The 15,615-nt window shown below is 45.3% G+C and overlaps 1 protein-coding gene across 1 annotated transcript; it reads right to left on the reverse strand.

Moving 5' to 3' along the window:
- Nucleotides 1-12,293: 12,293 nt before the first annotated feature.
- On the reverse strand, nucleotides 12,294-13,896 carry LOC139632224 (olfactory receptor 11A1-like). Its single transcript, XM_071497045.1, has one exon. It carries the CDS (start codon nucleotides 13,894-13,896, stop codon nucleotides 12,931-12,933), a length of 966 nt encoding a protein of 321 aa, XP_071353146.1. The 3' UTR covers nucleotides 12,294-12,930.
- Between the last annotated feature and the right edge of the window lie 1,719 nt (nucleotides 13,897-15,615).

The following is a 15,615-nucleotide window of genomic DNA, read 5'->3' on the forward strand; positions in this document are numbered from 1 at the left end:
TGCTGGGAAACTGCGACAGCTGACTTCAATGGGGAATACAGCTGCATGTCATCCTTTGACAAGAGCCTCATAGATCAAATCCTGCCTTTGTTAAAAGAATCATGTCTCCTCTTCAGGTCCACCTCCATATCCCATGCAAAATGGTGGGAGGGATCTAGGCAGTTGTGTCTTGGCGGCACTGTTTTGTCAACCTCTCTCGGTAAGTGAATCATTATGGGTGGTAATGCCTGGTGTTAGTCTTTGACCCTCATTTGGTCAACCCCTTTGGCAATTTCAGTCATGATCTTGTTGTAACTCCATTTGTATTGGCCTTCACCCAATACTGCTTACAAGCTGTGTCTTCTTCTTTTCCCGATGTCTTATGGTTTTTTGGGGTTGGCAAGAGGAAGGTGAGCTTTATGCTGGTCAGTGCCCCAGAGTTCCTTCCAGGACAGCGATCCCTCAAGAGCCTGATCCCACGCAGTATTCCTCTTCTGCTGCCTCTCCGACCCTCTGTACCACGAGTCCTCTCTTGCCTTTGGAACTGGCCTTGGTCCATTGCTTGAAGTTGTAGTCTCCAAGTCCTGGGAATCCTTGGAAGACTACCCCAACAATCTCCTGGTGTTTACAGAAGGATTCAGTTTCTCTGACTGCTTGCTGGGGCTTCCACTTCCTGCCGCACTTGATAGTCTTGTTGACATGTCGTACACCCAGCCACCTCTGCACAAATTTACTGCACAGACTCCATTGCTTCCAACAAGTCATGGGAAAATAGATAGATCTATAGATAGATAGATACTTTATTGTCATTGCACTGATAAAACAATACAACGAAACTCAGTTCAGCAGCACTCCATGTAGCAGCATCCTAAAATATAATGTCCTAAACTATAAATAGTTATAATCACTTAAATAAGTAATATAGCCTAAAATAAACAGTATAATCCTAAATTAAACAATATAATCGCTAAGGCTGAAGAAGCCATAATAAAATAGACATTGTCACATAAAAAAATTCAAAGTGCAGTCCATCGCCTGAGGGAAAAAACTGTTTCTCAGTCTGTGTGTGCCTGCTTCAATGGTCCTCAGTCTGCCTGAGGGGAGAGTGGAGAAGAGTGACTGTCCCGGGTGAGTTGGGTCTCTGAGGATGCTTTTTGCGCGTCTCTGTAGGCTGTAACTTTGGGAGAGGAGATCTGATGATCCACTGCGCTGTTTTATTTACTCGCTGCAGGTTCTTCCTGTCTGCAGCTGGAATACAACATTGTACAGCAGTGTGTAAAGATGGCGTCTATGGTGCAGCGGTAAAAGTTCATCAGTAGCTGTTTGGGCAGCCCACTGTGTCATAGGGTCCTTAGAAAAAAAGATTCTTTCTTGGGCCTTTTTTATGAGATGTGTGACTTTCAGGTGAGATCTTCAGAGATGTGGACTCCCAGAAATTTGAAGCTGGTAACCCTCTCCACCTCCTCACTGTTGATACTCAGTCCTAAATGGTTTGTCCTCCTTTTGCTGAACTCAATGACCATTTCCTTTGTTTTTTTGTGTTCAGGATCAGGTCATTATCCTTACACCAGATTGACAGGATGTGGACCTCCTCCCTGTAGGCCACCTTGTTGTTGCCAGAGATCAGTCCCATGATGGTTGTGTCATCTGTGAACTTGAGCAGAGCATTAGAGCTGTGACGGGCTGTGCAGTCATGTGTAAACAGGGAGCAGAGGATCAGACTGAGCACGCAGCCTTGAGGGACACCTGTGCTAAGGGTTATGGTTGAAGAGGTGAGAGGGCTAATCCTAACATGCTGGGGTCTGATTGTCAAAAAGTCCTTTATCCACAGACACAGAGGGGTCCCCATTCCCAGTGTCAATAATTTGTTTACCAGTTTGTTTGGGTTTATGGAATTAAATGCTGAGCTGAAGTGGACAACTAGCATCCTGAAGTAGGTATTTGGACTTTCAAGATGAGTAAGAGCTGTATGGAGAGTCAGTGAAACTGCATCCTCTGTGGATCTGTTGGTCTTATAAGAAAACCGCTGTTGATCCAAGTCAGAGGGGATGCAGGCCTTCATGTGGTCCATTATCAGTCTCTCAAAGCATTTCATAATTACCGGTGTTAGGGCATCAGGCCAGTAATCGTCCAGGCCTTTTGCTGCTGAGGATTTGGGCACAGGGATGATGGTTGCTGTGGTGGGAACGGTGGCTTATTAGAGAGACATGTTAAAAATGCCTGTGAATACCTAGCTGGTCAGCACGTGCCTTTAGGGCCTGTCCTGGGACCCTAGCTGGCCCTGATGCCTTTTTGGCATTAATCCTGCTAAGGACTTGGACTTGGTGGGATTGGAGAGTGAATGGCTGGACACCCTCAGGTGATGATGTAATAATGGCTGGGCCTTCAGTCGAACTATCCCCAAAACGAGCGAAGAATCTGTTGAGCTGGTCTGGCAGGGTGGCATCAGTCATGGGAGTGGCATGACTTTGTTTGTAATCAGTTAGTGTCCTAATGTCACGCCACATGTTCAAGCTGTTGTTGTCTCTGAAGTTGATCTCAACCCGCTCTTTGTACTGCATTTTGGCAGTTTTGATGCTTCTGTGTAGAGCAGTCTTGGCCTCCCTGTAGGCATTACTGTCTCTGGCTCTAAGGGCTGCATCCCGAGCTCTGAGCAGCACCCTCACGTTGCTATTGAACCAGGGCTTCTGATTAGGGAACATTTCGATGTTCTTGTTCTGGTTGTTACTGTGTCAATACAGAGATTGACATATGATCAGGGGCAGACTGGTAATCTGGAAGACTGGGCACTTTCCTGCTGGGCTGATGTGCTTTTTGGGCCAATACATCTTTTTTTATTTGTCTGACCGACCCATAAAACTCGTAGATCAGTGGCCCATTGAGCTCAGGCTGGCTCAATCACATATTTAAACACCTTCCCCCTTGGTCTCTGTGCCGGCGTACTGCATTCCTCAAAATAAAGTCAGCACAGGCCCATGAAACACAAATCAGTGGCCATTTGGTTCTCTTTTTTAATTGACACTGGGCCAGGCTGTGTGTGATTGTATATGGTGGGCTGGTCTGGACCAAAAAGCCAGGGCCAATTTTTTGTCCTAGTCCACCCCTGCATACAATAACACTGTCGAGGTGTATTGCTCTTTGTTGGATTCTTTAAAAAGTTCCCATCTGGTTTCCTCAAAGCCGCCCTTTAATGATGATATGGCTTCCTCTGACCAAAGCTGCACTGTCCTAATTTGGGGCTTTACTCTGGCAATGAGGGGTTTGTAAACTGGGGTCAGAAGCAGGGAGAAGTGATCAGACTAACCCAGATGGCAGCACAGATGGGTCTTGTAGGCTGCAGGGATGTTGGTATACACCTGGTCCAGTGTCTTCTTTTCCCTTGTTCTGACATTGATGTTTTTAATAAAACTTTGGTAAGACATACTTTAGATTGGCTTGGTTAAAATCCCACGCCACAATAATAATGCTCTCAGGTAGCTTGTTTTGCTCTCTATTGATGGTGTCACACAGTATTGCCATAGCTGCCTTAGCATTAGCTCATGGGTGTACGTAGACAGCTATTATGTATACTGCAGTCAATTCCCTTGGCAGGTAAAATGGCCTGCATTTAAGAGTTAGAAATTCCACGTCAGGGCAGCAGTGTCTCTGAATGACTTTTGTATCTCTGCACCAGTTGTTGTTAATGTACACACACAATCCCCCTCCTCTTGTTTTACCAGAATCTGACATGCGGTCCGTTCGGTATATGGTGTGGCCTACTAGCTCCACAGCTACATCGGGGATGTTTTCATGTAGCCAGGTCTCCGGTCTCCGCAGCTGTCTATCCAGTGGATGGTGGTGCGTAGTCGTAAGTCGTCCAGCTTGTTGACAAGTGAGCGAACATTGGCCAGGAAGACACTGGGGTTTGCAGGTTTGTGTTGGGTGGCTCTTAGCCTAGCCCAGATCCCCCCTGACTTGCCCCGCTTCTACTTCCTCTCGCTTCATCCCCTGTGTCTCCTCTCCGGCCGGCGTTTGGTCTTAATATGTTGCTTTGAATGAGTAATCCCCACCAGTATGATGTTAAAGTCCATCAAGGGACACTTAGTACAAAATTCTTTTGTTTTTTTCCATTACTGCCTTCTTCAAAAGTGAAGTCTTCCATGTTGAAAAGTGTGTGTGGTTTCAGTGTTGGCAGCTGGAAAGGACAGTCTCTGCGGGGGTCACCATGGGCTACTGTCACAGCCCATCATCCACTTCTTCTTTGGAACATATCAGTCTGTCACTTTTTGGCTTGCTGATGAGGTTGGCTGCAAAATGGAAGGGGTTGTTAAGGAAGGATTTTCTCTGCCAAAAGAGCAGAACATAAGCATATATAAGCACATTTTACAACACAATGACTCAAACAACTTGCTCCAGGGAAGGGGGGAGGAGGTGTTCCAGTGCAGACAGGCAGCCAGCCGCAGCTGCAGCCATTACGGAGCAGCCAGCGGACCCCGCCCGCCGCACTGGGGGGGTGGAAGCGGCGAAGGCGTGGGATGGGGTTGGGGTGTGTTGCATATGTACATGTGAGAAAGTGTCTGAATGTGTGTTTTTGCATAGGCCTGGAGAGTCGCTTCGTCTAGCCTCACAATCAGTGCCTCAGTTCGCAAGCTGTCATCGCGATGACACGGCAAGTCGCCATGGAGACATCCTTGATCGGGTCCCGGACAGAGTCAACAATCGACAGGTGTCCGTGGAGGAAGGGAGGGGGGGATAGGAGTAGAGAGCGTCTCACTGCAGCGATCTCATGGGGCTTCTTTATCTCTGCCCTGTGAAGCTTAAGTAAGCTTTTCCAAGCTTTTCCCCAATATTTGGGGATGGAGTGGAAATAAAAATCGGCCTAGGCCAAGCAGAACCCATCTGGAGGCACTATCACATGTAGCGTGTGTCACAATTTACAAGAATCATTCATCCTACTGCTTATTGTGTGAAACTGGACTCACTGGGAGCTGGACTGGGAGCTGTGGTCCTGAATCCATTTTGCTACTCTGCTCCTCCTGTCTGTTGTCTGCACAGTTACTGCTGCTGGATCAACAACAAGCCTACTTGAAATATCTGGATTTTTCTGGATTTTTCAGGATCTTAACTTCTTCTCTCTGAGATTTTCAGCCACTGTTTTTCTTTTTTTTTTTACTTTGTTATTCAGGTAAAACGAGTCAGACAGTCCACTGCTGCCTAAGAGATTAAATATGCAAACAAATAAAGGTAAGCAGGTGGATGGAGCCCTGGGGCTGAACCGAATGTAGATATCTGGGGAGACAGTGAGGGAGATGACGGCAAAACAGAGCCACAGTGTCAGCCTGCTTCACTGGGCTGATTGTCCGATAGCTCAACCCACCAGGAATCTTCCCATGTCTCCCAGTCAGCCACACCATACCTGGTATTCACTGTTTGTCAGAACATGAATCATTTCACCACCAACACTTCTGCTACTAATCAGCCATAAAAATAAAATAAAAATAAAGACGTACAACCTGTTTACAAATAAAACTAACAAAACTACCACAATGATGTATTGAATTTGTCTTGTTTTAGCTAAGAAACACACATCACCACCTATAACATTTTGCTAAGAAGTGATGTTACCAAGCAGCTGATGACTTTTATTGACTTAAATTGTGTCCATGAGTTAGCTCAGACGCGGGGTTTGAAGACCTCTGGGTGCTCACTCTGTGTTCTGTTGTAGCAAGGTTCAGAGACAATCAATAAACAGTTTTTTGTTATAAGGAACACCGGCTGACTGTGCTGACCAAGCTTGGGCTTCTATGCTGGGCAGGCCCAAAGGAGCCCACGGCCTTGCCTGAAACAGCACTGGCAAGGAAACACAGCAAGCGGTGTAACGGGAAGGAAACGGGGTAAGCGCAGCAGAGTGCATGCTTGGCTAATTGCTAAACCACACAAGCCAGCAGTTCGTACAATTATCTTGGCAAATGGTCAATCACTGGACAGCAAAATGGACTATATCAGAGTCGAGAAGGCTTCCCAGCACAGCGTGAGGGACTGCTGCATCTTCATTTTTACTGAAACCTGTCTTAACCAAAACATCACTGATGGAGGGGCCAGCACTCCACAGAGCAGAGCGAGTGGCTTTGTCATCCAGTAAGCTCAGAGGTGGGGGCCTTGTTGTGCATACAATCTGTGGTGCTATGATGCTGTGGTGGTTTCTATACTCTGCTCACCACATATTGAGCTCTTGACAGTGAAATGCCAACCCTTCTACTTGCCGCAGGAACTGATAGCGATCATCATAGTGGAAGCCTATGTGTCATCGAGTGCTAATGTGAAGGAGGCCATGAACAAGCCCTACAACCACATCAGCATGTAGCAGATGGCCTACTCTGATGCTTTCTTGGTCACCAATGGTCAGAAAAGTCAAAATATGCCCACGGAAAGCAATATCAGCACTACAAGAATGCTTTGAAACTATACTGTGGGACACTTTCAAAGAGGCAGCAACACATAACAGCATCATTGACCTGCAGGAATATACATCAATAAATGTATAGATGATGTGACTGTGGTTAAAACCATCAAGACGTGTGCCAATCAGAAACCTTGGCTGACTAGGAAAGTCTGTTCACTGCTGAGAGCCCAGAATGCTGCATTTAAATCTGGGGACACTGCAGCCTGCAGACTGGCAAGAAACAACCTGTCCCAGGGAATCAGGGAGATGAAAAGACTGTATGCGCAGAAACTTAACAGTCACTTCACAAACAACAAAGACTCACAACGTCTGTGGCAGGGATTTCAGGCAATCACTGACTTCAAGACATCCCCCCTGCAGATATGCCAGAATGACCCCTCTCTTCCAGATTAACTCAATAACTTCTATGGACATTATTTTGAAGCAAACACACAGATGCTCCCACCCCCACCCAGAGATCAGGCACTCCAGGGCCTTCACCAAGCATCAACCCATGCTAAGCTGTGGGGCTGGAAAACATTCCTGGATGTGTTATAAAGGAGTGTGCAGAGCAGCTGAAGGATGTTTTTGCAGACATCTTCAATATCTTGCTCAGCCCACCTGTCTCAAAAGTGCCACTATCATTCCTGTCCCAAATAAGTCAAACCCAGCCTGCTTGAATGAGTTCTGCCCTGTGGCCCTCACTGCAGTTATCATGAAGTGCTTTGAACTGCTGGTCATGCAACACATCAAGTCCTGCCTCCCTGCAAACCTGGATCCCCTACAGTTTGCATACAGAACCAACCAATCCACAGAAGATCAGGCTTAAAAATTGTCCTCTTCGATAAAGTTTATAGTTAGGGCTGGCTTGGGTATGTCCTGAACCATCCCTTAGTTATGCTGCTGTAGAGCTAGACTGCTGGGGAATTCCCATGATGTATTGGGCTCTCTCTTTCTCCCTCTCTCTCTCTCAACTACTTTATGCTATTAACTTTGTATTTTTTTTTATCTCCTGTACTTTGTGCTTCTCCTCTCTTTCCCTCTCTCTGTCCTCATTCTGCAGGTATCTCTGCCTCTGGAGTAGCAGGATCCAGATATACCACTACTCATCACTACTTTTAACACTGTTATCTGTCATTATTATTGATAACACCATTACCTATACTGCTGTTCCTGGTCTCTCCCTCTCTCTCTTTCTTGCTGCCCACCCTGAGCCCAGTTTCTTGAGGAGATTTCTTCCTGTTAAAAGGGAGTTTTTCCTCCCCCTTTCGCCAAGTGCTTGCTCTTTGTGGGAACTGTTGGGTTTTTCTCCATAACAAAGGTCTCAACCTTACCCTATAAAGTGCCTTGAGTGTATGTATATTATGATATTAGGTGCTATACAAAAAAAATTGAATTGAATTGAATCGAAGAGGCGATCTCCACCATGCTCCATGTCACCCTGTCACATCTAGAGAGAAAAAATACCTACACAAGTATCCTCTTCATCAACTTCAGCTCAGCGTGTAACACAATTATTCCACACTAGTTAGTGGATAAGCTGAAACTGTTGGAGGTCAACACCTGCACGTTCAACTGGTACTTCACATCAAGTACCATCACTGTAAGCGCAGGCTCACCCCAAAGCTGTGCTCTGAGCCCTCTACTGTTCAGTCTGCTCACCTACGACTGCACTGCACCATTTGGCAATAATCACGTTCTTGAGTTTGCTGACAACAAAACAGTGGTGGGCTTATCAGTGACAATGATGAGTCTGCATATAGGATGGAGGTAGAGACATTAACAGTTTGGTGCAGATCTCACAATCTTGCCGTCAATGTGGACAAAACAAAGATGGTAACTGATTTCAGGAGAGCTGGCAAGCAACATCATACACCACTGACCATTGATAGTGTTGCAGTGGAGAGGGTCAGTAACACTAAGTTCCTGGGCATCCATGTAGTGTAAGATCTGACCACCACCACCAAAACTGCAGCCATCATCAAAAAGCCAGCCAGCTGTCCCCTTCAGAGACTCGGGAAGGCAGGTCTCCCCACTCCGCACCTAAAAACCTTCTACAGGGGCACAATTGGGCCATGGCGCCGCGGATGGCTGCCTCGGTGTTTTGGTGCGCACTTTTTTGCCTTATTTTCTTTGTAAACCCAGTTTTCTGCTTTGGTTTCTGGAGCTCTTTCACCAGAGAAGAGCTCATTAACATCAGAGAAACAACTCCAGTGGATCTTTTTCCCACCTTTCTCGACTCACCTGTGGAATTATTGGACATTTTGGTCAGAGGTGCACTGACCGTTGCTCTCGCAGTGAAACGCCGGAGGAGAGGAAAACGTGCCGGTGCGCTTGCGCATCTCCGCCGACGCGGACTCCGCACACCGCTCCCAGGTATCTTTCTCTCCAACGTGCGTTCACTGCCCAACAAGCTGGATGAACTTCAGCTACTGGTGCAGAAGAACAGAGACTTTTCTTCATCTGCCGTCCTGTGCTTCACGGAGACGTGGCTGTGTGGATCGATTCCGAACTCTGCGCTGGAGCTGGCCGGCTTCCAACTCTTCAGAGCGGATCGTGACACAGAGCTGTCCGGCAAAACAAAAGGTGGAGGAATCTGTTTTTATACTAACAGTGGCTGGTGCAGAGACGTGACAGTGATCCTGCAGCACTGTTCTCCTGACCTGGAGACTTTCATCATAAACTGCAGGCCCTTCTACTCCCCCCGTGAGTTCACCTCATTCATCCTGGTCGGTGTTTACATCCCACCACAGGCCAACGTGCAGGAGGCACAGCGGGCGCTCGCCGATCAGATACTGTGTGTGGAGCGGACCAACCCGGACTCCGTAGTTATTGTCCTTGGTGACTTTAACAAAGGTAACCTCAGCCACGAACTGCCCAAATACAGACAGTTTGTTAATTGCCCGACCAGAGAGGGGAACACTCTGGACCACTGTTACACCACAATCAGTGGTGCTTATCACGCTGTCCCCCGGGCTGCACTGGGCCACTCTGACCATGTCATGGTCCACCTGATTCCCACATACAGGCAGAAACTAAAACTGTGTAAACCTGTTGTGAGGACATCGAAGCAGTGGAGCAGTGAAGCCATAGAGGATCTGCGGGCATGTTTGGACTGCACTGACTGGGAAGTGTTCAGGACTGCTTCCAACAGTCTGGATGAGTTCACAGAGGCTGTGACGTCATACATCAGCTTCTGTGAGGACTGCTGTATCCCATCACGCACCAGGGTGAGTTATAACAACGACAAACCCTGGTTCACAGCTAAGCTCAGTCAGCTCAGGAGGCAAAAGGAGGTAGCTTTCAGGAGTGGGGACAGGGACAAGTTTAAAGAGTCCAAGTACAGGTTTAGCAAGGCGGTGAGAGAAGCTAAACAACTGTACTCTGAGAAACTTCAGCTCCAGTTCTCAGCCAATGACTCTGCTTCTGTCTGGAAAGGGCTCAGAAAGATCACAAACTACAAACCTAAACCCCCCCACTCCATTAACGACTTCCGTCTGGCCAACGATCTGAATGAGTTCTACTGCCGCTTTGAAAGACAATGGGACAAGCCTGACACTAACCTCCACATCAGAGCCACATCAGAACCCCCCTCCTCCTCCCCTACCAAAGGAACGTCTCTCTCTATCCTGGAGAGAGATGTCAACAGGCTTTTTAAGAAGCAGAACCCCCGCAAAGCAGCCGGTCCTGACTCTGTCTCTCCATCATCCCTGAAGCACTGTGCTGATCAGCTGTCTCCAGTGTTCACGGACATCTTCAACACTTGACTGGAGACCTGCCACGTGCCAGCCTGCTTCAAATCCTCCACCATCATCCCTGTCCCCAAAAAACCAAGGCCCACCGGTCTAAATGACTACAGACCCACTGCCCTGACCTCTGTGGTCATGAAATCATTTGAGTGCCTTGTCCTGTCCCACCTCAAATCCATCACTGTCCCACTCCTGGACCCCCTGCAGTTCGCCTACAGAGCCAACAGGTCTGTAGATGACGCCGTCAACATGGCTCTCCACTTTAACCTCCAGCACCTGGACTCCTCAGGGACCTATGCCAGGATCCTGTTTGTGGACTTCAGCTCTGCCTTCAACACCATCATCCCGGCTCTGCTGCAGGACAAGCTCTCCCAGCTGAGTGTGCCTGACTCCACCTGCAGGTGGATCACCGACTTCCTGTCTGACAGGAGGCAGCACGTGAAGCTAGGAAAGCATGTGTCTGACTCCCAGACCATCAGCACTGGATCCCCGCAAGGCTGCGTTCTTTCTCCTCTGCTCTTCTCCCTGTACACCAACGCCTGCACCTCCAGCCATCAGTCTGTCAAGCTCCTGAAGTTTGCAGACGACACCACTCTCATTGGACTCATCTCTGATGGCGATGAGTCTGCCTACAGGTGGGAGACTGACCGTCTGGTGACCTGGTGCAGGCAGAACAACCTAGAGCTAAACGCTCTGAAGACAGTGGAAATGATAGTGGACTTCAGGAAGAGCCCAGCACCACCCACCCCCATCACCCTGTGCGACTCCCCCGTGGCTACCGTTGAGCATTTCCGCTTCTTGGGTACCACCATCACAGAGGATCTCAAATGGGAGCTGAACATCAGCTCCCTCATCAAAAAAGCTCAGCAGAGGATATGTTTCCTGAGGCAGTTGAAGAAGTTCAACCTGCCAAGGACTATGATGGTGAACTTCTACACCTCCATCATTGAGTCCATCCTCACCTCCTCCATCACCATCTGGTACGCTGCTGCCACGGAGAGGGACAATAACAGACTGCAGCGTATCATCCACTCTGCAGAAAAGGTGATTGGCTGCAATCTTCCATCCCTCCAGGACCTGTACGCCTCAAGGACTTTGAGGCGTGCAAGGAAGATTGTAGCTGACTCCTCCCACCCTGGACACAAACTCTTTGAGTCACTCCCCTCTGGCAGGAGGCTGCGGTCCTTCAGGACCAAAACCTCTCGCCACAAAAATAGCTTCTTCCCATCTGCTATTAGCCTCATCAACAAGGCTAGAGAGCCCCACTGTTGCTGATCCCCCTGATCCTCAATTGCACCAATCACCAGAAAAAAATTCCTTGTATGTGAAAACATACTTGGCAATAAAACTGATTCTGATTCTGATTCTGATTCTGATTCTGATTCTGAATTGAAAGCATCCTCACCTACATCCTCACCTCCTGGTTCAGTTGGTGCAAGCAAGTTTATTTTCCACACACGTTTGCACATGTGTATAATGCTGCAATATAATAACTGATCTTAGAACAGTAGAAGCTGTGTCAAAACCAGCTTGACAAGCACACTTTGGCTGTAGATAATCAACAGTCAAGGATCCAGGATTATCATCAATGTGCATACAGAAACCTCTGCAGGCTGCTGGCCTCTCCACTTGACAAGTTCCAGCCTTTGTGGATGGGACAAGGTCACGCCCACCAAAATGACAGAAACGATAGATACATCGGCTGGCAGTCAAACTAGCTTCAGAGACAATACCCTGCTGCCACCACAAGAGGACAGTAACACGATGAATGCAAACAGGCATCAGATCCTTTATGGGACAGAAAGCTGTTCTGAGATCAGATGTATGGAGAGATATCGCTTTCACTTTGGTTTCATTCTAATTTATATATTTAGCTTTAACTGGGCAAACAGAGCTTGCCTTGCTTTCCCTGAAGGCATGCCAAGAATTGAGGCCAAACAGGTCAATCTTGATCTCAAAACACCAGAGATTCTTGTTTCTCTCTTAGGTACTTTTTTGCAAACTTTTCCTGAGGAAAAGCCTCACCTGGACACTCCCAGAATTAAATCAGAATTCAATCATTCAAGGAAAGTATGGTCGTATGATGTACAGATGGTAATAAATAATCTAAGATGCATCCAAGTGCTGCTGCTCCTCGCTCTCTGGTTTTGGTGAATTTTTTTCATTGTATTTCCTTTCTGTGTTTCTGTGTATTTCCTAATTTTCATTGTCTGCACTGCAGACAATGAAAATAAAGGCTTTCTATTCAAGATTGTAAGACCTCTGAGTCAGCTGTACTGTAACGTAATTTTGGACTTACTTGACTCTTACAATGCATCAACTTTGGAACTTATTCTGTGTTTGTGGTGTATAGCCTTAGTGGTTATAACAATCTGATAAAGGTAGGAATTGTAGTCAAGGCATTAAATCTCACAAAATGAAAATACTGAGATGATGCAGCAGGATCTCAAAATGACTCTAAGTTTAGGACAAGTAAATTAACTTTTAATTGAATTAATTCTCAAAATTCATTTTAAAGTTTAAACAACTTTAAACTTCCACCCAGTGGCTGAGAAGGCACAGATTTTAGGTGATATGCCATTGTTTCATATACAAGATTAAAGAGATCACCTTTTACTGAATACAGATAAAATTGTGTATCAACTGTTTGTCATCAGACAGACCAAAGTTTTAATTTGGTAAAAACTTGGATAACAACTTTGCCACCATTTGATAGAATATGTTAACTGAAGAAACTGATATTACAGAGTAGTTCAAGCATATATTTATTGTATTTTCTTGTTATTCAAGCTGTACAAATCTGTTTGATGATATACACTTTCTAACAGAACATGAAAGAAGACCTTTACATATCGTGCGTATTTTGGACAAGTCCAGGCCATACATTACAGGGTTGAAGAGTGGCTGGCATGTAAGAAAGTACAATGATAAAAATATTCGCAGCATGTTGGGCAAATTGTTCATATCAAATCTGCTCTGTAATACTTCAAAGCAAACCCCAAAAGAAAAGTTCAGGATAGAAGCAAGGTGAGGTGTGCAGGTACTGACAGCTTTCTGTCTGGTCTGTTTAGAACCAGAAAAACACACCTTAAGGATCTTCATGTAGGTGTAAAGAATCACAGATACAGGAATACAAACTGTCAGAGAAGCAGCAATGAGTTCATAGATGTTATTGACTCTGGTGCCATAACATGCCAGTTTTATGACTGAGTAGTTGTCACAGTAAACTTTATTAATGATGTTCCCACACAGCTGTAAAGAGGCACTCAAGAATGTTGTAATAAAAATAGCAACAACAGGAGGTAACCATATAACAGCAATAAGCAAGGCAACCTTATTAGATGTCATATGGGCATTATACTGTAGAGGATAACAAATAGCAAGGTATCTGTCATAAGACATGACAGCTAAATTAGTAAATTCTACACTTCCATAAGAGTACACACAGAAAATCTGCAGGAAACAGAAAGGCACATAAACAGTGTGAATGTCAGAGAGGATCTGAACCAGCAGGAATGGAAACAACCCTGTACTACCATACAGTTCATTTACAAACAGGCTGCACAGAAACAGGTACATGGGTTCATGTAAGCTCCTGTTCATACAGATAACCACAATCAGCATAACATTGGCACAGACTATTACAATATATAATGACATAACAATCATGAAAAATAAGTATTTAAAAATCTCTGTGTCAAAGTAGGCAGCAAGAGTGAAATATAAAACCTGTGTGGAGTTGATCATGATCCTAATATTGATTCAAATCGCACTAACACTGTGCACAGAAAGAGCTGAGTGTAATACAAATGTTACATTATGTTATAGATCTATAATTGTACAATTTGTTCAAATTTTAACATTAATCACAGAGTCAACTAAAGCATCATCACAAACAATGTTCAGTCTATGCACATTTGAGAAATTAGTGAGGGAACATATGTGACAAACAACTCAGACTTACCACTTTCTTATTAAAAGTCAACATAATGGTTAGGTGAGACACTATAAATATTTTATGACATTGTGATGATGATACTGTGACTGCTTCCTAACTGAACTGTAACTCTGCTTCTGCTTCTTTTAAACTTTCCGTGGAGCCAACAACAGCAGACTGGCCTCATTATCACTGTTAATGGTTTTCTTATTGGTTCCATTGGTGGGTCCAGGGAGTGGCCTTGGGTGGCACGGGCCACCCCTGGAATCTGATTAGCCACACCAGGAGCCACTGCATTATTCTAAACTATGATTGCCTATCTGCCCAGTCAGAGGTGGGATTTAAATTTAAGTCTTCAGTGAGTAAACCTAACCTTCTTTGAAATGTGCAATTCTACCTTAAACCTGAGAGGCAGTAATGTGCCAGAATAGTGTCTAGTCTGCCAAAAACCCATAGAAGAATGAAACCTTGGTGCAGTGTTACTTTAATTTTTGGAGCAGAGCAGTCAGCCGTAGTCTGCCATGTCTAGTCTCTGAATTCCTGCGGTGCAACAGGTGTTTTTTGTTAGACATATTGTAACGGTGCTTAAAAAAGCTTAAGCTGTAGTAAGCTATAACCTTTTCCCATCTTTTTTGATTTTCATAATAAGGTGTTGGACAAGTCCGTCATCTCAAATTGCGAGCAAACCTGTTGTCATTGTTTGCTTACACAGCTATGCTAATGCTAGCTATGTAAATCTGTCTTGTGTAAGTTTGTAGGCCTGAATAAGGTTTGCATGCCCCATTCATTTAGACATAGATAATTAAATGTATTGTGTACATCAGAATATTCTAAATTTGTTCCAAAGAAATAAATCCAAAACAGAGCAGGACAGAGAACCCAGCACTGTCAGTCTGTAGGCAACAGATGAGGGCCAGCTTGATAATGGTAGAGATGAACAGCAGGTGAGAAACATTCTGTCTTCACTCAGAGCCTATTTTATACAGGAGCACAGAAGACTGATACAGAACTCTGTCAGATGCTGCAAAGACAAATATCACCCCCCTTCTTTAGTTACAGCACTGAATAATTACCAGAAATTTGTGTTTACATTTACAACATTATGATCACACAATAAAGTTGACCTTTGATCTTTTGGATGTAAACATCACTTAATCATATTATTCTACTAGATACTTGTGTTGAAGTTTGTCAGTTAGTGAAAAAATTGAGTTATGGCTAAAACCATGTTTTGTGAGCTCACAGTGACCTTGACCTTTGACCACCAAATTTTAATCACAGACACAGGGGCAGACAGACAGCCTGAAATAATAATGCCTGTTGCTGTGGCTGTCACTGCTGCAGAGGCATAAAAATGCCCATCTCAACTCCTCTAAGTCCAAGATGATGTCCTTAAATGTTTTGTTTTGTCCGACCAACCATCCAAAGTACAAAGACATTAAATATACTTAGATAAAAAAAACAGATAACAAATCCTCACATTTGAGAGGCTGGAACTAGAGAACCAGAGAATGTTTGAATGTTGATGA

The sequence above is a fragment of the Trachinotus anak genome, unplaced genomic scaffold (assembly GCF_046630095.1).
Source record: "Trachinotus anak isolate AG129_WGS33_773 ecotype Australia unplaced genomic scaffold, CSIRO_AGI_Tana_v1 ptg000014l, whole genome shotgun sequence".
NCBI lineage: Eukaryota > Metazoa > Chordata > Actinopteri > Carangiformes > Carangidae > Trachinotus > Trachinotus anak.

What these genes read in the sequence shown, in the direction of transcription:
- LOC139632224 (XM_071497045.1), bottom strand. Translation starts at nt 13,896, where the DNA reads ATGATCAACTCCACACAGGTTTTATATTTCACTCTTGCTGCCTACTTT.